Source organism: Aethina tumida, chromosome 1, assembly GCF_024364675.1.
Source record: "Aethina tumida isolate Nest 87 chromosome 1, icAetTumi1.1, whole genome shotgun sequence".
In the NCBI taxonomy this organism is placed as follows: domain Eukaryota; kingdom Metazoa; phylum Arthropoda; class Insecta; order Coleoptera; family Nitidulidae; genus Aethina; species Aethina tumida.
The window spans coordinates 66,946,386-66,970,001 of NC_065435.1; the positions used below are offsets into that span (position 1 = coordinate 66,946,386).

The 23,616-nt window shown below is 28.6% G+C and overlaps 3 protein-coding genes across 4 annotated transcripts; all 3 read left to right on the plus strand.

Annotated features, from left to right (window-relative positions):
* Nucleotides 1-272: 272 nt before the first annotated feature.
* Nucleotides 273-14,446, plus strand: LOC109608695 (tyrosine-protein phosphatase non-receptor type substrate 1-like). Of its 2 annotated transcripts, XM_049961220.1 has the most exons (6): nucleotides 273-753; nucleotides 7,825-8,054; nucleotides 10,144-10,248; nucleotides 10,500-10,675; nucleotides 10,734-10,972; nucleotides 14,285-14,446. In XM_049961220.1, the coding sequence occupies exons 1-6, from the start codon at nucleotides 696-698 to the stop codon at nucleotides 14,380-14,382; spliced, it is 906 nt and encodes a 301-aa protein (XP_049817177.1). In that variant the 5' UTR covers nucleotides 273-695; the 3' UTR covers nucleotides 14,383-14,446. The 2 variants fall into 2 exon arrangements, with proteins under 2 accessions (XP_049817177.1, XP_019880776.2); XM_020025217.2 differs by lacking the exons at nucleotides 273-753; nucleotides 7,825-8,054 and adding an exon at nucleotides 9,573-9,677.
* Nucleotides 14,447-15,936: 1,490 nt separating this feature from the next.
* Nucleotides 15,937-20,318, plus strand: LOC109608713 (uncharacterized). The gene is made up of 10 exons (XM_020025239.2): nucleotides 15,937-16,089; nucleotides 17,980-18,219; nucleotides 18,277-18,579; nucleotides 18,697-18,906; nucleotides 18,963-19,179; nucleotides 19,233-19,469; nucleotides 19,522-19,679; nucleotides 19,736-19,885; nucleotides 19,940-20,038; nucleotides 20,095-20,318. Exons 1-10 carry the CDS (start codon nucleotides 16,029-16,031, stop codon nucleotides 20,178-20,180), a joined length of 1,761 nt encoding a protein of 586 aa, XP_019880798.1. The 5' UTR covers nucleotides 15,937-16,028; the 3' UTR covers nucleotides 20,181-20,318.
* Nucleotides 20,319-21,320: 1,002 nt separating this feature from the next.
* On the plus strand, nucleotides 21,321-22,763 carry LOC109608736 (uncharacterized). Its single transcript, XM_020025265.2, has 3 exons — nucleotides 21,321-21,479; nucleotides 22,260-22,415; nucleotides 22,474-22,763. Exons 1-3 carry the CDS (start codon nucleotides 21,425-21,427, stop codon nucleotides 22,683-22,685), a joined length of 423 nt encoding a protein of 140 aa, XP_019880824.1. The 5' UTR covers nucleotides 21,321-21,424; the 3' UTR covers nucleotides 22,686-22,763.
* The last annotated feature ends 853 nt before the right edge of the window (nucleotides 22,764-23,616 follow it).

The window sequence follows — 23,616 nt, forward strand, 5'->3', positions numbered from 1 at the left end:
CCACAATTTTTATCATAAGTGGGACCATTGTCTCATTGTTACTCGTAACTGTAATTATAATTTATATTGCTATTAGATGTAAACACCTAGAATCTGATTATTATTTTTATTTCAATCAGTTGAATAGAGAGAGGATCCAATGAACTACTCGACAATGAAAAATGTTTTTATATTGATGTTATAAATTAAAATGTATATCTAGGATAAAATTATTCGATGGTTAAGAGATAAAAATATAGATTTTGTTCGTGTACTTAATATTTATTTATTTAATTTAATTACACTTGAATACTTTAAAATTAAGATTATTTTATTACATATACAGGGACCAAAAGGTAAGTAAAACGGAAGGTGGCGTTAATAAAAATTAATGACCCACCGACCTGGTTTATTGTACAAACAAATTGTTTATTAAAATTTATAGTCATGACTACATGACATTCCCCGATCACCCCATTAATGGGTTTACCGTGATTAGCGGGTGTAACAACAATCGCCCACCTGTAGGACGTACGGGGTATGCAGGGCGCAATCTCCCCAAAGTTGCGACGCGTCGTCCCGAAACCAGAAGAGGAAGTTTGGAGTTTGGCAGAGAATCGTTTAACCTTTGAGGAATGCGGCTGGAGACCGGAAACTTTCGAGATGTGTCGCTCGTTCTGGTAGTATAGTCGGTTGAAGAACTTCCGCGTCGAGATATGGGATGCCACCTTGGGATGATGTGGGTCGGATTTGTTATTTGTGTTTACATCGAAGGTAAATATGTTTGTCGGTGATTGATGTTTTTGGGTAGCATAGGTTGTGCATGATATGTTTTATACGGAAATGTTTTAGAAATTAAATAATCATTTTTTTTTGTTTTATATCGTGTAAAAGGCGATTTAAGTTTAAAATAATTTTAATACTCGTATAATCTCATCTTTATAACAATTATTTAGTTTTAGTACAGTATATTCAGTGTTTCATGGTTTTAGTATTACTAAAATCAAAAATTTTCTGAAAAAACTTAATAATTTGTGTATTTAAAACATTTTATATAATTATTATATATTATATATATATATATATATATATATATATATATATATATATATATATATATATATATATATATATATATATACATTATCTTTATATTATAATTATTATATATTATATAAATATATATATATATATATATATATATATATATATATATATATATATTATTATATATATTAAAATAAAAATATATTATTAAAAAAATTATTAATTATTTATGGAATTAAATACTATTTTATTTTTAAAATAGTATGATTTATTATAGTTTTTTTAATTAAATATTTTAAATTCCGTATACTACTTTTATGGTTTTTAATAACCTAAACTTATAAATTTTAAATTTAAGAATATTTTAAGTTAGTTTTAACTTAGTATGTCTATTTTTTTAAGCTTACTGAATCTTATTTCATTTATATTGTTATGATATTTTTATATAAACTATTTGATACACAAATAAAGTATATGAGACTTAAATTTTAGATAGGTGCAGTTATTAAAGAAATTAAATTCATTAAATTCTGTCGTTTATTATGTTTTTAATTATAATTTAAATGTATTTACAATTATTATTATCAGAATCACTTTTATATTTTTAATTCTTTAAACACAATAATAATCCTTATTGTTAATTTGGATTGTTATTTATCTTGATTTTTATTTTTTATGAATATAAAGGCATTTGTATTTATTCAAATCTCTTTATCTTTTTTAAAATTTCTCTTAACCATTTCTCTACTTTTTATGTACCAAGTTTATATTTTACATACAAATAAAGTGTGTATTTATGAGACTTGAACTATAATTCAAGTTATTAAAAATTATTTTACTTTTCTGTAAATTGTCATTTATCTTGATATTTATTTTCTATTAATGTAAAGGTTTTTTTGTTTGTTAAAATCTTACTATCTTCTCTAAATTTTCTTTTAAGCGTGTCTCTACCTTTTATGTACGAAGTGTAAAAGCAAAATTGAATTCTTAAGTCTTAAGCCTCAAAAAATAAATTATGAGATAAATTTCCTGTCACGTTTTCCTTTCCTCCTGCTTTTTATACTTCCTGCACCAAAAATTTCAAATTATTCTATACGAATACTTGATGAAATGTTTGATGTATTCTAATAAATATATTTTGCTCTTGTTTTGTTACAAAATACATTAACTATTAATTAACATAGATATGTAATTTGATTTGATTAAATAAATATTCCTGATAATACATATATGCATGCATGTTTAACAATAAATAGGTATAGACATAATGCTTTAGATAATAACTATGAAAATTAAACTACAAATTGATAAACAATTTATAAATTAATTACAGATCAATGTGAAAAAATTATTTTTACCAAATTTGACCCCGTTGATAAAATACAAAATTACATCTGCGCTTTATACTAAACTACAATATAACACACAAAAAAAATAATATAATAACAATATTGTGTAGTTAGTTGCGTACTAAGACAGTATTATACATAATATACAAGAAAACAATTTCGTTGAAAAGTTCAAGCTAAGTAAAGGTTGTAAACTCCAGAATGGCAAAAATTCAAGTCGAAAGCAGAGGAAACTTATTTTCATTTTTGTTCTTTGAAATGTATTGTTTAGTTAATATTGGAAACCTTAACAGTTACTTGAATTTACTGTTTATTGTTTTAAGCATTTCTTTGTATCAAACGTTTTGTTTGATTTGAGTTCAAAACAGTTTCTATATAATTAATCAATTTTATTTAAAAAGGTGTTGCTTTTAATATCTTTTGTTTGGAATAAGTGAAAGAGTGTCTAAAATTAAGAAATTGTAAAATTGTTATTGTAAAATCCATAACTAATTAAGCATTTTTATTTAAAAAACTATCTATATTTAAATTGCAAATAGTACATTAGATTAATTGACTAAATAAAATACAAATCCTGAAATAAAATTAATTAAATTGAAATAGTGAAGCTACAAATGAAATACGATTTGATTTGAACGTAGACAAATAAAAGCTCAGCTTTGTTAACAAATGGTATTTAAATGAGAAATGTTGGGAGGAATTATAATAAATATACATTTTATTGTCTATGTTACAACATTAATATACTTTTTTATAGGTTGCAGTGGCAAATGGGAATTTTATAATTCTTCGTTTTATAATAACATTTGCTTTTGTTGTTGTATAAATTTCAATAGCAAAACGCCATTTATGTACTGTCACAATTATGTTCATACTTGACACAACATATTGAAAGTTATTTTTAAAATTCACGTCAGCACTATTAAACATATTTCATACAATAATGTTTTCTCATGCCATATTTTTAAATTTTTAGGTATATAAAACTGTTTTTATTATAGTGCATATAAAACTCCTATCTTTTTTGAATGCTTTTATTTTTATATATTTTCTACACTCGAAAGAGCATACATTTACAGTTGATTTCTTTTTATTGTGAATAAACTAACAAAGAGAATGTATTTATATATATGTAATCGTTATAAAATTGTACTATTGTTAAAACCTTTCAACGTTTTGCATTTTAATTCATAAAAATATCGATTTAATGGAGTTTAACTGTTACCAATTCTAACAACTAATATGATGATTCATTTTGTTCATAAGAACACACATTTAAACATTAAAATATTTAATTAAAAAAATTATAAAACACGACTGGTATTAAAGTAAAAAGGACGGAGAGTAATAATGGATCGCAAGCGATTCTGAATTCGAAGTGTAACTGCAGATCTGTCGCTGACCTTACTTACTTTGAATTTTTGTCGAGACATATTGAAGATCAGTCAGATTTTTGTAACACAGAAAAGTTTACTGCTAAAATCATACTGTTATATTATAATTCTGATGTCTGTTGAGTGTCTTATTAATAATTTGTCAGGCTTTGAAAGATGTTGTTATTACTTAGTTGAGTTTCAACAAATTAAGCGCATTAAGGAAATCAATAATATCAAATTATTTAAATAGGAACTATTCATGTATGTATGGGCCATTGAACCGTCTGCGAACGAATTTTTAATTTATGTTTACTGTATTTACTTGATTCTATTTCTATTTATTGTCGTCTTTGAATGTAATTATTGTAAATGTGCAAGTTCTTGAAATAAATTGTTTTATTTCGATACAAATATCCAAAATTAAAAATGAGCGAATAGCTACATATTAATTGATATAGTTATTATCTAATTGATAACCATCTTCAATGGGCAAAATATAAAAATGTTTTTTTTTTTTTGAAGCTATACATTTGGAAACTACATCCCTGCAAATGCATCCAATAAAAAAATCTCTTAAATCTTTTTATCCGTCAAAGCGAATTTTAAGTATTCATTAAAAATGTTTAATTGAGCCCAGCTTAATGATACATGCACATATCATACTTTCAGATACATACAATTTTAAATTGTAAAGATGAAAGTCTCACTTTATTGCAAAAAATATGTAAACGATTGTAAATATGCCATTTTGTAAAATCGCCATCAAATGTGCATTTGCCATATTGAAGCTCAACGCTCAACCTTGAACGTAAAACGTAAGTACAAGCTAAAACATTACAGGAATGTACTTTTTGAAATTACTGGAAGATATATTATCACTTAACGTGATGAAATCTTTTTTCAAGTGAAAAACGGAAATTCAAGTGTTTAAGGAGTTCGATTCCTAGTATCTATCCTTCGTTCATTCATTAATAATTGGGAGTAAATTAAAGTTTAATAAATAAAATTTATATATTAATTAGTAACTTGATTTATGGTAAATAGTTTTAAATTAATATAATCAAAAATTATGTAAGTTAAATTTCCTTTCATTTAACTTCACCGAACCTGTCAAAAAATTAACAGGTTTGTTATAAAAACTAGTATTACTAATTACTATTATCGCCTAAAAAGTAAAGAAAATAAAGCTTTTTATAACCATTTTCCAAACTTATTATGTGCATCTTTTTATCTTAAATTTTTGCTCATTAAAATTATTTAATTTTTTAATATGTGCTTATAGGGACATAAATTGTGCCATATTAAAATTTTCTGGTTGAATTTTCATCAAAGTAATGAATGTATAATTAAGAGGAACACTCTACGATAAGTTTTTATATGAATTAATCAATTTTATTCAAATTTATACCAAGAAGAAAATTTTTCACGAAGTAGCTTCATAAATAAAGCATACATATTTTTTAAGAAACATATTTTTATGTGGTACTTATTCAGTTCATACAGTTTTTGCTTGGTTTCAATGAAATAAACATAGTTTAAATGAATTAGGTGTTCTAATGACCATAATGTTTGTGTTGCGTGTTCCTTGCGTAGAATTTGCTCATAATATTTTCCTGAAACGATATATTTTTGGTCAAAATACAGTTGTTTTTCAGGTAAAATAAATCACTGCTTCAATCTACAAATAAAATAACTTTCAATGTTTTAAAATGTTTGATTCAGTATGTTCAATAATAGGAAGACATAAATTTACTGAAAAAATGTGATTTTTAATTTGGTATTTACTTTGAGGAATATTAAATTCAAGTGAGAACTTTTTTCATAAAAAATGCTCAATTTTTCGACTGTAAACAATAATATAATAAGCCTTTGTCGGGTACTTTTATAACACTGATTGTCCTTTGACTGTTACAGCAAAAATATAGAAACTTTCTTTTATATATATTTAAAATGATTAGGCTGACCTGAAAACGAAAATAAAATTTAATTAAAAGTTATTAAATTAATGACAAATTTGGGTTTTCCGGTTTATCATTTTACTTAATACGGCGGCGTCCAAAATAAACGACTAGCCCGATCGAGATGAATAACGCCATTCATCATCATTTCGTTAGAACGGTGAGTAAATTGTGAATCCGACGGTATCTAATTTGTTTATATCGGAAGAAAAATATGTGAGTTGCAGCTGTAGAAAATTTAAATTCCTTCATAATATCATAAATTTAATCGATAATCTATTCATTTATAAACATTTCAAGCCTTGATAGTCCAAGATTGGATACATAATGAAAATATTGGATTGAAAGAAAAATAAATGAATATTTACTACGTAAAGAGCTTCGACTTGAGCTTTTATGTTTTCTATCGGTCGGATCTTCTCGTATAAGGAACCGGATATAGTCGACCATCATTTGCTTCTCCTTGAAGCTTTGTAATATTATTTTTATTTATCTGTTGGTTGAACTTTTTACTTTGTTCATAGATTCTAAGAAGAAAAGCAAATGGCTGAAGAGAAATTGAATTGAATATTTGGAATGCCTGTGTTGATCTTTTTCAAGTAATTGGACAATTGTATTGTTCCAAATACATTATTGCCTTGAACATTTCTAAGTGAACTCACTCATTAAATATATTCTCGTTATAAAACGTAAATAAGTTGAAACATCAGCTTGAACTGAAATTTATTTCACAGGAAGTAGCCTTTTAATATACTACCCATACAATTAAAGTTGTTGTAATTGATTAAATCTTTCGATTAAAAATATAAAACTTTTTGAATTTTTTTTTTAAATATTAATCAAAATGCATCACATTTATTTCAAGAGGTGGAACTTAAATATTTTCCAAAATATGTACTGACGTGTTCTTTTGTCTTTTAAAGGAAATATTTCTCAAGTAAAATTAAAGTTAATTCTGGACGCCGTTTTAAATAAATTTTATAATTCAAAAGTTGAAATTTGTAAACCAGTGTTATTCATTAAAATACAATTATAAATAAAAAAGTAGTAGGGTTGTTTCCATTTTAAATGAGCCAGACAGGATTTAATTAGCTAATTATTCATGTCTTATAAAATGAATGCACTTTTATAATTAAAAGGTAAAGTAATCTCCGAATATAGGTAATGATCAAATTGCAGAGAACCGTAAATAATTGGTATAAATGGTATAATGAATTAAAGTAATTTAAAATTAATTATTTCTTTAGTTCAATATTTAATATTAATAAATGTGTTATAAAATAAATGAGTTTTAATGTCATGTCAAATTACTATGTTTTGAGCAGCAGAAAAATATATTTAAAAAATGCGTATCTTAAAATATCTTTCGTACTATAATTTCGAATCGAATTTTAAGATTATAGAGTGTAATTAAGGTGGAATGCCTATGTGTCCATTGAAATTTCTCTTTGATCTAAAGTTATGTCCACGCCCATTAGCTTCTTCTATATTAAGTTTAGTCAAAGGTCTTCAAGTTACTATACTTCAAAGGAGCATCTTATTAAAACGTTTAGTGAAGTAAACATCATAAATTATGAATGAGATAAAAACGTTAATAACTCACAAGCCATTGAATATGTTAAAAAATTTTGTAATTTCAGTTGAAGCATTGCTGTGTGTATTCTGATCTACACACACATGTAACATCCATGTGATTTATTTCTCCCAGATAATTTACTGCATAATAAATTACTGATGGAGAACTGCAACCAGAATATTTACTGACGTACGGAATAATAATTAGGTGTATATTATATAAATAAAAAAGATATTGGATTCGGACTCAATATTTATATAATAATTGGCAAAGTAATGAAATATGTATGATATGCAACTGAATAATAATTATAAATAATCATGATTTATAAATCCGGTGAATTAAATTAAAACCGATAAAACTAATGCAAACAGAATATGATTAAATAATTATTTTTATATTCGAATATTATTTGTTTGTTTTACTACAATAGGTCAATATTTTAATTTAATAAATAAAGATATTGTATTTTAACAAAACCTTTTTGAATAAACTTAGTGATTTTTTAAATTAAAAAATAGTTTTGATATTTTTCCCAGGAACATTTGCATTGAAGAACGTCCAGGTGAAAATTCCGAAAGCCGTTGTGGCCGGTGAAGATGCGGTTATCTGTTGCTTCTACGATTTGGAAGGTGCCGGTCTTTATTCGGTGAAGTGGTACAAAAAAACTGCCGAGTTTTTTCGGTTCGTTCCTTTGGAGAAGCCCCGCAAGAGGACGTTCAAAATTCGTGGACTTCAAGTTTTAGAAGAGAGGTGCAACAGAACGCAGGTTTCTTGTTAAAATTCAACAACAGTTTCAAAACTGACGTAGTTATATGTAAAAAAATTACAAATTATTTACAAATTTAACTAAAATTCTTTGTTAATTGCCAGTGTGTGAATTATACTCAGTGATAGAAAAAATAGAATACCCCAGCGGTCAGATTTAAATAATTTTTGGTGAATATTATGTAAATAGTTAAATATTCTGACAAAAATATTGATTATTATCAATAATTTTACGTCTTTTGATGAGGATAATTTGAATTACCTAAGATTTAAACATATTTTCTATGTTTTATTTTGACCAGTAATATTATTGGAATATTTTCAACCCTAAACGGTTAGTATTTTAAATTTATTTTACTTTTATATATTTAATACATAACATAAAAATAAATAAAATTCTATTCTTCTTTAATTTATTTACAAAAAACGAATTATGTGGATTTGAACACATTTTCTTCGATTCTGTCTTAACCTGTCCGTTGTTTAGCAGCGTAAAATATTCTGAAGGTTATGCCTTTATTTGCAAATTTAGAACATGACAATCTCACAAAGTATTGTAAGTTGCATTTGGAATTGTTATCGGTAAACTAGTAATGCCAATATACGACATGGTGGTGGTCGCCAATGAGATAAAAGCAGAAGTCAGCAGCGTTTTCTGATTATTTCTGTTAAACGAAGTCACATATTCTCTACATGGGCTTCGTGCAGACGCTGTAATCACTGTTATTTTGTCTACCATGAATTTAGTATATAGAAGACGTTTTCGAAATTCTCTGATAAACAGGGAGCATCGGATTGTTTGCAGAGAATGGGACAACAATCATCCCCTTCACAGATGAATCTAGACACAGATTCTATCACTCAGATAGCCGTATTTGGACATGGTGTGAAGGAAACATGACTCTAACTGTTACTTTTGGAGGTGGTTCTCCAACAGTGTGGGATTTAATTTCTTTAGAGACACGAGATGGTTATTCAACCAATTATTATTCCATTTGCTCAAGAATTTGGAACAGATTTCGTTTTCTTAAATAACATTACCCGACCCCACCGTGCAAGGCTTATAAAGGCGTTGGAAAATCATGACATTACTCGGATGAAGTGACATTTATCAGACTGCAATTCAATTGAACACATATGGTAACCTCTTCAGAGATAAATTTAGCCTTGAAACCATTGGCATCAAAATTTGGAGGAGCTTACTACTGCTACTACTAAAGCTATGGATTAAGAATTTATTCACTAATTTTAAGTATGCCAAAGAAGGTGGTAGCTATTGATAGAGCAAGAGGGCACCGACCAAGTTCTGACAACAAAAATGTAGTTCTTAATATTTTCTTTTATAATTTTAATTAATTTAGTTTTTATTAATTTCCCAAAAAAAAATTTGTGATATTAGCTTTATTATTAATTTTTTTGATAATATATTTGTTATAATTCAAATTCACTTCAAAAGACGTGATAATGAATTAGACGATGATCACGCCTTGGAATTGATCTAACTGGTCAATTTCGTCTTAAGGTAGCTCATACCATGCCACTCTGGTTGATGGGGACCGTCAATGTCTCCTGTCCATATCTCAAATCTCTGACGATGATGAGAGGAAGCATAACACTTCGCCTGGTACGAAATCTGCCTTTTTCTATAAACTACTGTTTAATAATTGCACGAGTCGATCCACGACATTCTTAAGAACATGCTTTCCAGCAGTTATAGACAGTGTTTCGCTTCCGGTTCATCCGATTAGCAAATTCCACAAGTCCTGCTTCCTTTATGTCAACAATTCTATATCAAACTCTCTTAGATGATTTATATTTGCCTTCGAACTAACGGTATTTGAGATGAATGAAAGATTCCTTTAAATACGACAAAAATGAACTGAAAACTGCACTGTGTACATTATATGAATTTTGCACACACGCACAAATTGCATCATAAAATCTATTCCACAAATAGCTCTTAAAATCGTCACATGGATACTTATCCACTAACACTAAATTTTGTCAAAATGGGACCACTGGGTTTATGAGTTCTATTTTCTATGTCACTGAGTACATTTGATATCCATCATAACGGTGTAATGTTCCAGATTGTTCTGCAAAATGTTACTAAACAAGCCTCTGGCACATATTCCTGTGAAGTTTCTGCAGACCAGCCAAATTTTTCTACCGGTTCCAAAACATTTTATTTACAGGTTAGTTATAATTTATTTACCAAGTTTAAGTGCCGATCTGTAATTGCAATTATCGATTTTGTCAATCAGTTTTAGCTCTCTTCAGGAAATCACGCTTTAATTTTATAAATTATAAAACATAACTAAATAGAGTTAAAATAAGTGATTTTATCTTTGACAAAAATTTCTGAATAAAATTAAAATAATATTTCAAATTTAAATTGAAAAATAACATGAACAAAAATTGCATGTTTTATGAGTATAAATATTAGGTTGTAGATTTGCCAAAAACCGATCCCCAAATAAACGGTTTGAAAAGTCGCTACAAACTCGACGAATCCATCGACGCAAATTGCACATCATTTGGTTCAGATCCAGCCGTGAATATTACGTGGTACTTGAACGGTATTCCATTGAACACATCCAGAACAAACTATTCTGAAGGATTGTAAGAATTAAACTCATTATCATTATCATTGTCAGATATAAGATTTTTCCTACTTCAGGACGGTTTCTGTAATTGGATTCAACTTAAGTAGTACCCATTTTATCAACGATAAGCTGAAAATTCGTTGCTCTGTCACTTTGTTCGATGTCTACCATAGGAGCTGTGAAAAGAGCGTCGATTTGAAGAAAATTAAGCCCAACGTATATAGATACGATGTACAAGGTTACTCCACCAACGTGGCCGATTCAAGATTCGACTGGGACATAAATCAACATCAAAGACCATTGGATTCCAGTTGTAAGTACCATTATTTATAACGTGGTATTGTATATAATGCACTGTATTGTAATTTTTGCATGAAATGTGGTTGCGGCAATTCATTTCGGAAGAATTATGAGGTGGTGTGTGTGAAGCATTTATCTTACTCCGTTTTATGCAAATGCAAGATTTAAGTAACTCGGACAAATGAGTCCTGTTAAAATGTTCCATAAACTATTTTAGTTTACAAGAATTTAACTGCTTTCATTTCTTATGTTTTCATATTATAAATTGATGAATGATATTACTATTTTTCCACGGTGGATCATAAAAGCATTAGTTACGCTTATACTAACACGCAAATACGTTTACCATTTTTTAGATACTTTGTGGATTATACACATTGTGAATATTTTCTCGAGTTCTCTCAATTCTTCTCCACCAGATTCGTTAAAAAGTCAATCAATCCATCCCAGTTAAAGGAAAATGTAAATTTAATCAGTCGACACAATTTGGATCGTACATTATTGACTAATGTTGGTCATTACTGAAGACAAATAGTGTTAGATTAAACTCCACACTCTAAAACACGTCTGATTAAAATGTCTACAAGAAAATTTTATTTTTCCTTTTTTAGTGCCCCATTTGTCGTTATTAATATTAATAAAAATAAATAATATGCACAACAAATTTTTTTCTTAATATTTTTTTACTAAAACTTCATTTTTTATAATGAATATATTAAAAAAAATAAAGTCATAACATGGTGGTGGAAAAAAGTATGGAATATTTATTTACTTCTTATAAGTAACATTTATATTATATATTTATTTTTCCTAATATGTTGTAAATCTAAAGAAATCTAATTTGCTGTCCATTAATCGCAGTGATCATTACATACACAGGTTTTTACTTTTTTGATAAAAAATGAATTTGTTCTGGAAAAAAATATGGAATATTTTATTAATATTCATACAAAATTAACATAACTCAAATATTTCAATATTTTATATATTTATATATTATATTTTAGATTTATATCGGGGTACTGAGACTTTTAAGCTCAGTGAAGTTTTTCATTAGAAACTACTCTTTAATAATTTCAGATATGTGTTTTGGATTGATAAGTTGCATCTATTTCTTGGCAAATGGAAACATGTTGTGTTTTCCAGAATGTCCTTTAAAACGATCCATTTTACCCTTCACTTGAATAAAGAGTTCAACTTTGAATCTATAAAAGCATCCCTAAACCATAATGGTCACTATTCTGCTGCTAACATTAAATTGTATCGAAATTTCATCGGGCTTGATGTTTTGGGAAGATCTATGAGGGAGAGCTCATAAGAGATAATTCTATCTATCTTGGGATGTCCTGGTTTGCGTCGATTTTCATTACCACCTTGAGTGCGGAATTTACACAAAATCTTCAAAAAATTATTGTGAATAATGTTTAATGTTTTTGCCACGTCACATTGCATTCGGCCAATTCCACAAAGCTCAAATACTCTTTTCCTAAATTGTAGTGAAAAGTAAAGGTCAAAGTCATTAGTACTTTGATACAGAAAATATTAAGAATTTAAGTATAACTGACCGCAAAAAAAAAAAATAAAATTCCATAATTTTTTTCATGTCGAAAAACGTATCCTATAAAAAGACCTAAACATATAACGATGAGTGGCAATACTAATATGCCGGACGGCAAATACAAACTACCAAATTTATTTAACACCATTACAACAGATATGAAAAGTTCCACGATATAATAATCCAATTTTTAAAAATATTCTATACTTTTTTCCACCACTGTAACATAATGTTTTTTTTATTATTATTAATCGTATCAACCACTTAAGGGTTATTAGCGAATATGTATATATAGTTTTTCATTATAACTTATTATACATTTGAATATTTTTAGTTATTGTATTATTGATATTTTGTCTTCTAAGATTTCCTGGATAGTGTTGGGTATGTTGTTTTTTGTTCTTTCTTCTCGGAATTGTTCACATTCGGTCAGTATATGTTTTACAGTTAGTCGACTATGGCAGATCTCGCAAAATGGTGGTTCTTCGGCGCTTAGAAGGTGTGTGTTTTGAATGACCAATTCTAAGACGGATTATTATAATCTGTTCTTTTCTTGTCATCGGTTCTTTAGGAGTGCTAAGGACGTGGCGTTTAATATCACTCAATTTTAAGATTTACCCAATTTGTTTGCCATAGCTGCATTTTTAATTTTGATTTTTGTATCTGCCAGGGTTACCTTATTTTCTTGTTGAGCTTCTTCTGACGTAATCCCCTATTTGGCTGCATTGTCAGTGATTTCGTTACCGACGATGCCTATGGGAAAGGGGCCCAGATGAAACAAACTATTTTTTTTTTTTGTTAAATTTCATACAAAACAGTTTTTAATTGCTTGTAGAAGTGAATCTATAACTATTTATGCTTTGCTCATTGTTTCATTGTTATTTATGCATTGTATTTCCTTTAATATGACGTATATAGAGGCGTCAGATGAGAGCTTAAAAAGATGTTGACAATCTCTACAAATAAATGTGGCACCTACGCCTTCTGGAGTCTTTGATGCATCGGTGTATACAGTACGAAAAATGCTCTCCGTGTCTGGATGTTGTAAGAGATGGATGCACGACAAAGAGAGTAAAGTTTTGCCCGGTAGTAAGAATCCCTACTCTCAGAGACAATGCGCCGTGCTGGTGCGCGCCGGCGCACAATGTAAATTAATCTTTGCGAATGCATTTAGTAACTCTCCGTATGCGTAGGGATGTAGTTCGAGTTCTTCGGATGCTCCATTTAAATTCCGTAACTTTGTATAATTTTCAATCTGTAAAATGAAATATTTTTTGGGGGTATATCAAAAACAAAAATAAGTATTCTCAAAATAAACTACTTTTTTCAAAATAAAAATGTATCCCAAAAATTAAATTGAATAAATAAATGCATAAGTAAAAAAAACTAAAAATAATTAAATAATGTGTTCAAAGACACCGACTCGTCTGCGGAGACGAACCGCATGCTAAACGCAGCAAAACCAAATGATCCCCTCCAGTCAGTTCGGCCCGCCCACATAATTGCATGTATATCTTTCCTTTTTGTTTACAAAGGGGTATTGATGTTCCGTCTCAATATGCGAGTAGACACGTTCATCATTTTTGATACTGTATATGGATGTAATTACTATATTTGTTGGTTGTTTAAAATTTTGTGGTGGTTCTTTCAAGTCTAATTCATCTTTGTACTTAGATATTGTCTTTCCAAAGGTAACATGTTGTTTATACAAAACCAAACTTATATTAAGTATATTTTTAAGCATATTTAACCAAATTTTTATTTTAGGGATTCAAATGGACGCTATTAGTGTGATCTCTTATGGAAAAACGAATCACTATAATATATTTGCCACCATCTTTATGGTTATAATTTACTTTCTATAAAATTATATATGTTACAATGTACATAAGATTTTATTATATGTCAATAAATAATTTTGTACAACAATTTGTTTTTGATTATCTATGTAAATTTAATACTTACTTTTAATTCATTTTAAATAAACTATGTGTCTTTTAAAGTGGGTTATTTAAACTTCCTAGATTATATAAATTTAAAAATATTTTCAATATGTTTTATTTTGACCAGCATATGAACTATACGATTAATATATTAAATTTATTTTAATTTTTACATATTTAATAGACATAAAAATAAATAACTTTTCACTTCTTCTATAATTTTTATTTTCAAAAAAAATCATTTTGTGAATTTAAATACATTTTATTCGGTTCATCATAAATCTTTTGTTTAGCGTCGAAAAGAAGACTGAAGATTTTACTTATAATGGCGATTGTTATCGGTTAATATACGAACTTCGACCAGAAGAACAATTTTCTGATTATTGTTACTAGACGAAATCGCACTTTTTCCACATTCATGAAGCGGGTCTTAGAATCGGAAGAGGTTTTCGACACCCTCTTTTAAATAAGGAGCATCGGGTTTCCCGTAGAGCATGTAATTGTTTGTTCACAGATGAGTTTGGGTATACATTATATCATATATACATGATATCAACCGTATTTGAACATGGCACGAACATGGTGAGAGATATATTGAGCAAAACATGGCACCAATTGTTGCTTTTGGAGGTACTGTAACAGTGTGGGGTAGAATCTTTTAGAGACACAGACGGAGTTCCTCATATTAAACTGAGAAACTATAAATGTTTGATAACATCACGAGTTGATTATTTTATTTAAAACATAATTCGAACAAAAATTCGTTTCTGTAGGCGAAAATGCCTGACTTCACCGTATGACTCCTTAATTTGGCGTTCCAAAATCATAACATTACTCGGATGCAATGGCATTTGCATTTATCAGATGCAATCCCATTGTATTGTTCTCAAACATAAATTTACACTCAATACAACTATGACCAAAATTTGGGGGTATGGAATAATTTTAATTATGTCAAGGAGGGTGGAAACTGTTTGTAGAGCCAAGTATTGATTGGAAAAATATAGATGTATAAGTTTTTTTAAATTTTCATTAATCTTGTCTTATTAATTTCTCAAGGAATTTAGTGATACTGATTTAAAAGTTCTGTTGTTGATGCAACTTGTTCAAAGAACTTATTTTGACAATAGATTTGTTACAATATAATATCCATTGATTTTTTAAATAATTCCAATTATCTTCTTCATAGTAGTAGAAATATCTGTACATTTAATCTGTAGGAGTTTTCAAACATCACCATAGTTCTAACACAATGTTCTATGAATCTCATCGTGTACTGTACTGAATGGGTTTAATATACTATGTCTTTACGATGAAACTGAACAGTCCGGCCACTCTAAAACCCTGACGCTGATGTAACTCACGTACCATGTATACACAGTAGTACTAGAGTCACAGGTAGTTCTATCTGTTACTAGGCAATGTAGTTCGGGCTGCATAACTCTTAACTCTCTTAAACAACATCAACAAGTATTTAATGTATGAACAATATTGAAGCATTGCAAAGAATATCGGGTTCCCGGAAGGTACTTCGGGTGCGGCTGATTCGTTTGAAGAAATGAATAAATATGAATATGTCGTTTAGTGTGAAAATTTTGGTTTTGACGAGTTTTTTGTTACTATCTAACGGTAAGTACTTGCGTAGTTGTTATTATAAATTTTGTTTACGCATGGACCAGGTATGTAAACAAAACAGAATGTCGATTTCTCTTAAGTTAATTTAAATATGCTTGTTATTGAATGGAATGTTTTCACCTTATCCATGCCTCTTAAACAAACTTAAAAATTTTTGTTGAAAGTAATTATTAGATTTTTTATTTATATTTTTTCTTTATTACGAATTATGGTAATCATACAAACCATTTTTTAATCATTTTGTTCCAAAATATATTTTAATTTAAGAATCCCATTTTTAAATAATTATTATTCCAGACTTTAGTTACCAAATTTTTAATTTGAAATGGTTTTGAATAGTGATTGCAATAAAATCATTAAGTTCATCTAGGGTTAACTACTTAAATTAAAGACTCATTATTTATGCTTATCTATAATTACAAACAACAAGCTCAATACTAAAACGTTTAATATTTACATTGATGTTTAGAAAATTTCTATTCAAATTATAATGCAATTACAACTTGCAACACCTATTTTTTCTATAAATTTTAGTAAAATACTCGAAGCCCAAGTTGTTTTTATTAATTAATGATGATCAAGCTTTTTTGATTAATTAACAGATTAAAGCGAAGTAAAAATATTGTTCAGAACAAATATTATCATTATTCATAAAAAGTGTCATAATTTTAAAGTTTGATTGAAAAAAGTTTAGATGGGTATTGTTGGAAAAAAGGCAGGCCAAGAAATAAAGCAGAAAAGTCAGTCACATTCAGTTAAAGTTAGCGTCTTTACTCACGGCGTGTGTGTGATTGTGATCCCGCCCCAAACAGTTTTTGTTAAAAGTATTCTATATATTTTTCTATTATGTTCCCAAATTTATATATACCCATATATTCGTAATAATTACTATTAGCACGAATATGATTATTTAAATTAACAGTTTATTTTTTATTATCGTATTATGTTAAATTCATCATATATTTTCTATTATTGTTTTAAATCAATTGTTCCATTAATGTATCTGTTATTATTATCGAATTTCATATATGCAGTAGTGGTCGTTTGTTATAACAACTTTTTAAAATGTTATTATATATTTTAGTTAAAACTCTTTCATTTAATGTGAATTGTTAACATCATAATAATTTACTATTGTTGTTTTGTACAGTATTGTGTTCTTATTCTATAAAATGTTACATATATATTTTTTTTAATTGAGCTGGACATAAATACAGTAACTTCAATTTGAAAGGGATATTTAATGATTAACATTTTGTATAATATCCTTTTTGTTTTTATAATTTTGCCCCATTTCAGTGGTATAGACTCGAACATTTTCAGAATATACGACAAAATTATATATTTTTGACTTGTGTTTGGACCAAAGGAATTGAAGCATCCCCATAGCATAAATGAACCATCACCATGTTTCTATGCGCCTATAACAAACTTTTTGTATAGTTTTGCCCCTGTAGAATGTTTAATATAAGTAGATTCCTTTTTTATAAATTAAATTTAGACTGATCATTTAGAGTCAACCGAACTCTCATCCACTAACCATCTTGAATTAGTCCTAATTTTAGCAAGTCCAATTTCCTCCAGGTTGACTTTAATTTTAGTTGACGATAAGATTTGATTGTTTTTTGTCGTTAGAATAACTTTTTTTCAAGTTTTTCGAATTCAGACAATTTTTTTTGCTGCTACCACTCGGCCAGTTTCCTAATTTTTTTTATAATGTGGGAAACGATTGATGATTAAAAACTTCTAATAAATAATCGATTTAAATTCACAGAAGGCGATGAAAGATCATAAATTATAGCTAATGGCATCTGTTATAATTTTAGGCATTTTTAACAACATTCGAGATAATACTCTTTGATGCACTTGTTTCGTCATTTTTAGTTACACAATGCATGGGAGGATGTACAATTCCGAAAATATTACGAGGCGCTTGGTTTTCATGGGAAAATGGAAGAAACACCCTTACAGAATTGGATGATACATCAATGACTCGAAGAGGTGTGTGCGTCGATTATCGCGACAGGCTCCATGTAAATTACACCATGGTCTTCAGGACTAGTTCGTGTTACACCTGCGTGAAACTTATTGTAAGAACTGTTAACGTTCTCGAGAAAATGGAAAGTAAGAATTTATTCTTATTATTATCAAAATAATGTGTTGAAATGATTTAATTTCCAGCATCTTGCCAAAATCTTCCGGAACACGAAGCCACGGTGGAAAGAGTCTGCAGAGCACTGGACGTGCATCAACCACTGATAACTTTGTTCTCCGAGAATTATGTGCCGGTGAATTGCAGGTCTTCTCTTGAGGGAGTTTGGAATTTCGCATATCAAAACAGGTTTAAATTTACTGGAGAATGCCGAAATCCGGACGCCCAGATTCGGTCTTGTCAAACGGCAGGTTCTCAGTTTTTGATTACCAATCAAAAGTTTAATATTACGTACAAAAAGTGCCAGGGGATGACAGGAACTTTTGATGGAGGTGAATGACTTATAATATTTCATAAAAAATTTAATTAATTATAAGGTAATAAAGAATTTAGAATTAGAATAATAATTTAAACTTTGGTAAGTTTTAATTAATTTTTAACATTTTCAGTGGTTGAATACAGTTGTCTCGGTGATTGGTTTGTGGGCAAAAATCATTACTTCGCCGTGGCGAACACAAAAGAGTCTCGTAAAGACGAGAAGTACCGTTGTTTCCTGAAAAATCGTGACGACGACTTGTACATTGGTGTATCAATAACTGCCGAATGTAATACTCTGAAAACGGTCGAAAAGAGTCCTGAAAGGCTACACATTACTCCAGGTAACAATCATGTATAATTTATCCTTATGAATAAAATTTATCCGTTATGTTTTCAGTAAAATCTGAAGTGGTAGAACCAGGCTGTAGATTGCCTCAAAATTTCAGCGGTGAGTGGATTAATACTGCAAATATTGATGCCGATATTTTTATCAATGGGACACACATCATTGAAACTTATTACCCGGATGAAGGAAGATACCGCAGAACCATCTATGTTTGTCGCGAACAAAGGGATTCAAGAGTTATGATGTCAAGGTTAACAGTAGATGGATGGTTAGTCCTAAGTGTAAATAATCTTTATAGTTTTAACATTTGAAATGTTTCAGTCAAAAAGATTACATATGTTTTGACTTTGTGCCACAACATCACAACGTCATCCGTTATCGAAAGGGTATAGCTGTTATAAAAGACCGCTTTAGCACAGTGTGTTCTTGGGTTCAGTTCCCGAACAAGGCTAAATGGAAATACGATCTTTACCTGAAGAAAAATCCGGTTCCAATCAAATGTCCAGTGGCTGGAAAATTCAATTTTACACAAAAGGGCGACGCTCCATTTGTCACTCGGTAGACTTTTAGATTTTGGTTTATGTCTGACACTAATGGAATTTGTTTATAGTATTCTTGGTGGTGTGACTTTGAGTCCTCGTCCAAACACCTACTGCAAGCAGAACATATCTGACTTCTCAGTGTGCGACACTGAACAAAAAGAAATTGCTATAGATGAAAACTATTGTCTTTCTGTGGATCATTTGGGAAGGCCAGTCGATATTTATAGTGAATTTTGAGAAGTCAAATAGATGGACGATAAAAATAACACATGTATCTTTTAGGCGATCCCGATTACAAATTAAAATGCATTGGATATTGGAAAGAAAACTTAAAGTCATATCTTATTACGTATGACGAATTGGATCCTTTGTCCAAATACAGATGCTGGGTTTATCAAAGGTCCGACCTAAATAGAGTTTTAATGTCTCAAGGTAATATAATAAATTAAATTAATTGAATTCAATTAATATTATTGATTGTTTTAGCCATTGGGCCGTTTTGTGATCTAAACCAGGACGTAACGTCATGGAATTATACTGAAGGAGCTTCTGTTGCTCTCGAAATGCAGGAATACGAAAGAGAGCGTAAGTTATTGTTTACTATGGATTTATTTGTATTTACACCACTTTTTAATTTTTAGGTGATCAGTGTCCAATGCATTTTGATGATGGAACAAATCCATGGATGAAAACCGAAAACGTTATTCAAATATTCAATTTTGGATAATACAGCAGTGCTGTGAAATAGTGTTTCGTTATTATTAAATAACATTAAAAGTAACAAAGAACGATGATTATAGAATGTATTATTTATTTAGTAAACAAGGCAAAATTGAATGGAGTAAATAAATCGAATACTTCAACACATGAAAACTTTCTTTATTGAGCCTTCTCTTACTTGAGAAAGATTACCTTAACTTTTCTTCATTTTTTATACTGGAAATATTAACAATCTAATGGCATTTTACTTCATAATAATACCATTTATGTATTGGATTTATGATTTGGATTTTATGCCAAATCGAGAAAAAATTTTACGAATAAGACTTACTGTCAATCGAAATATCTTTATTAAATTTAATTTAATTAATTTAATTTTGAATAAAATTATGTTTAAACATTTAGTTTATATATATATTGATTACAATAGTGTTTCCATAGATATTTGTCAAAATTTATTCGGATGTTTATGGTTAGGCGTAAATTAACTCCAGATGAGAGGGGTATAATAATTGGAATGTTGGAATCTTGTGTCAGTTTAAAATCGTGTTTTATTTCTCGCTTATATATATATATATTTGATTTTATCAAACTGAGTCAACTTCTAATACTCATATTGAATGAAAGTGAGTATGCATCTTACAGCGTCTTTCTCAAAACCAGTTACAGTATGGGGATATTTGTCACATGCATGTTTTTGTAAGCAAAGCAAGGGAATAGGTCTCATGTTTATCAGACTGAAGATCTGTTCTTTTCACAGATTCGGTATTCCACGAAATCGTCGTACAGTATGAAAAGGAATTTGTTGTTCCAAAGGCTCCAAACGCTGAGTATTGAGACCTTAAACATCCTCCAAGATCACCTGATTTAAATCCTATTGAATTTATGTTAAATAAAATTTTTCTTTCCATGAAAACTTCAATCAATGATTATTATATACTTTTTTTAAATATTAATACTTATCAAGTGCATATACTTAATAGAAAAGTCAAACCTATTTGGTACAAACAGGTACTAAAGTCTCATAATGATATTTTACATTAAAATCCCAGGTGGTACCTTTACATGGTACCATACAACGCAATAGTGGCTGCATAACTTTTAAATCCCACCAACCAATTAAACGATGATTAACCATCGACTTCCACGAAGGTACTTCGGGCGAGGTTGCCTTCGTTCTGTTTGAAGGAGTGGTCACTGATGACCGTTCTTTTATAATAAGCGTGGTTTTCTAAATAAACAAATGTAAATATGTCAGTTAATGTGCAACTTTTATTTTTGGCGATTTTCATGTTAATATCTACTGGTAAGTACCCATATATTTGTAGTAGAAATTGTGGGTAAGAAACATTGCGTTACTAGCAACAGGTAGGTAAACAAAACAGTGAGTCAGTTGGGTTATTTAAATTTGTTGCTTCAAAAGTTTTAAATATTATTCATGCCTCTCTAATAATTGTCTTAGAATGAAATTTATTAATAATAGTGTGAGGTGAAATAAAATAAACAATTACTAACAAAAAAAAACTCGTGGATTCTTATATTATATTATCTCTAGCATGAAAATTATTTACAAAATATGTGTTATCGTTCGCGAGCTACAGGAACAATACAAATGAAATTATCAACGAAAAGTCTTTTTATAACTTGTTTATATTTTATATGCACTGTGGTCATACAGTAATATTTCAAACATTGAAAGTTATTAATAGATATATAAAAATTTTTTGCCTTTTACGAGCTATATGACTGATACAAAATAAATAGCTAAAAATATAAAATGTTTTTAGATATGTACTCCATATAATTTTCAGTTATAAATAATATTCTATGCATTTAATTATTCTACTGAACTTTTTGCTTAAGAAATTTTAATTAATTTATATTTGCCACAATTTGTTGCTACTTATACAGAATATTTGAAATTAATTACAAACAATAACATGTTAATTGATGTCAACATCAACATCAACCTGTATTATTGTTAATTTTAAGATACTAGTCGCTATATTACTTATTACCAATGTTTTTAAAATTACACAATTGTGTACATTGATTGTTTTAAAATATTAACAATACAAATTTTCAGGACTGGCTCTCAATTGCTACCAGTGTTCTGGCAGTGACCCAACAAAACCGTTTCAGTGTAATGAATGGCTTAATAACGATATAGACCTACAACCAGAGCCGTGTGACGACGTGTATGGTGCAAAATATTGTGTAAAACACATAGGAAGAAACGAGGGTAATATTCACTTGTTAATTCTCTTGTTATATTGTTAATAATATAATAAAATTTTTAGGAGGAGTCGGAGCCAAGCGTTTCTGTTCTTCACTGGATTTCGGCAACTACTGCAATTATGTAAAACAACCCGGCGATGAATTGCAATATCGTACCTGTGTGTTCACTTGTTCTGGGGACGGTTGCAATCCGGCCACGACCATAACGCCAAATAAATTTGTGTACCTATTCATGCCTATTGCCATATTTATGTTAGGCTTTTTTACACGATGACCATATGTTCAATATATTAGTAATATTTATTAATTGTGTAAATAAGATATATAACTAATAAAGTACCTTTATTTTTCATTTTCACATTTTTATTTTTATTGTTATAGATTAAGGTTATATAAATGTTTTATTTTATTTCTTTATACAATTGTTTCACAAATTATTGTAAAAAGAAATTTATGTTCAATTACCAAATTTCTTTGATACATTATATTGTTTAATATTAATACGTTCAAAAATAATAATTTTAAGGAATATCTAAATTAAAAACCCTCTGCTTCTAAAGGGGAATATTCTTATAAATATATACAATATTTTATATTTTCTGACAGAAAAGGATTCTTCCTTTTTTATCACTGGCATCGTAATCATTTTAAGATTACATTATTTCAAATTAAACTTCAAAATTTTAAATACAGTATTTAAGTACAAAGCCTTTTTATTTTTAATTCAATTTTAATGAATGGCACAAAAGGAAGAGAATAAAAATCTGTTTGCGTCATAAAAATTGTTTCATATATCAACTTATAGAGGTCTATAGTAATATATTTTATATTCAAAAGTTGAGAAATTTTAAATAAACTTTCAACTTTTGAGTAAAAATTATATTCATTAGATAATGGCAAATTTATATTTTCAATTCCATTAGAAAAGTAAGCATATTATTTATACAACGATATCTAATTTGTTTCTATCGGAAGAAAAATAACTGAGTTACAGCTGAAAAACAAATTTTGGATGTTAAATGTACAATTACTTACAATTATTATTAATATTTCAAAGTTACAAAGCAATTGGTATAATACATATCCCAATATTTCAATTTAGACTAAATTCAATCTAAGATTTTCTACTCTATTTATTTTATTTTTTCCCATTTAGTTTCTTTCTTAAAAAATATAGACACACATAACTGAAATATAAAGAGGAT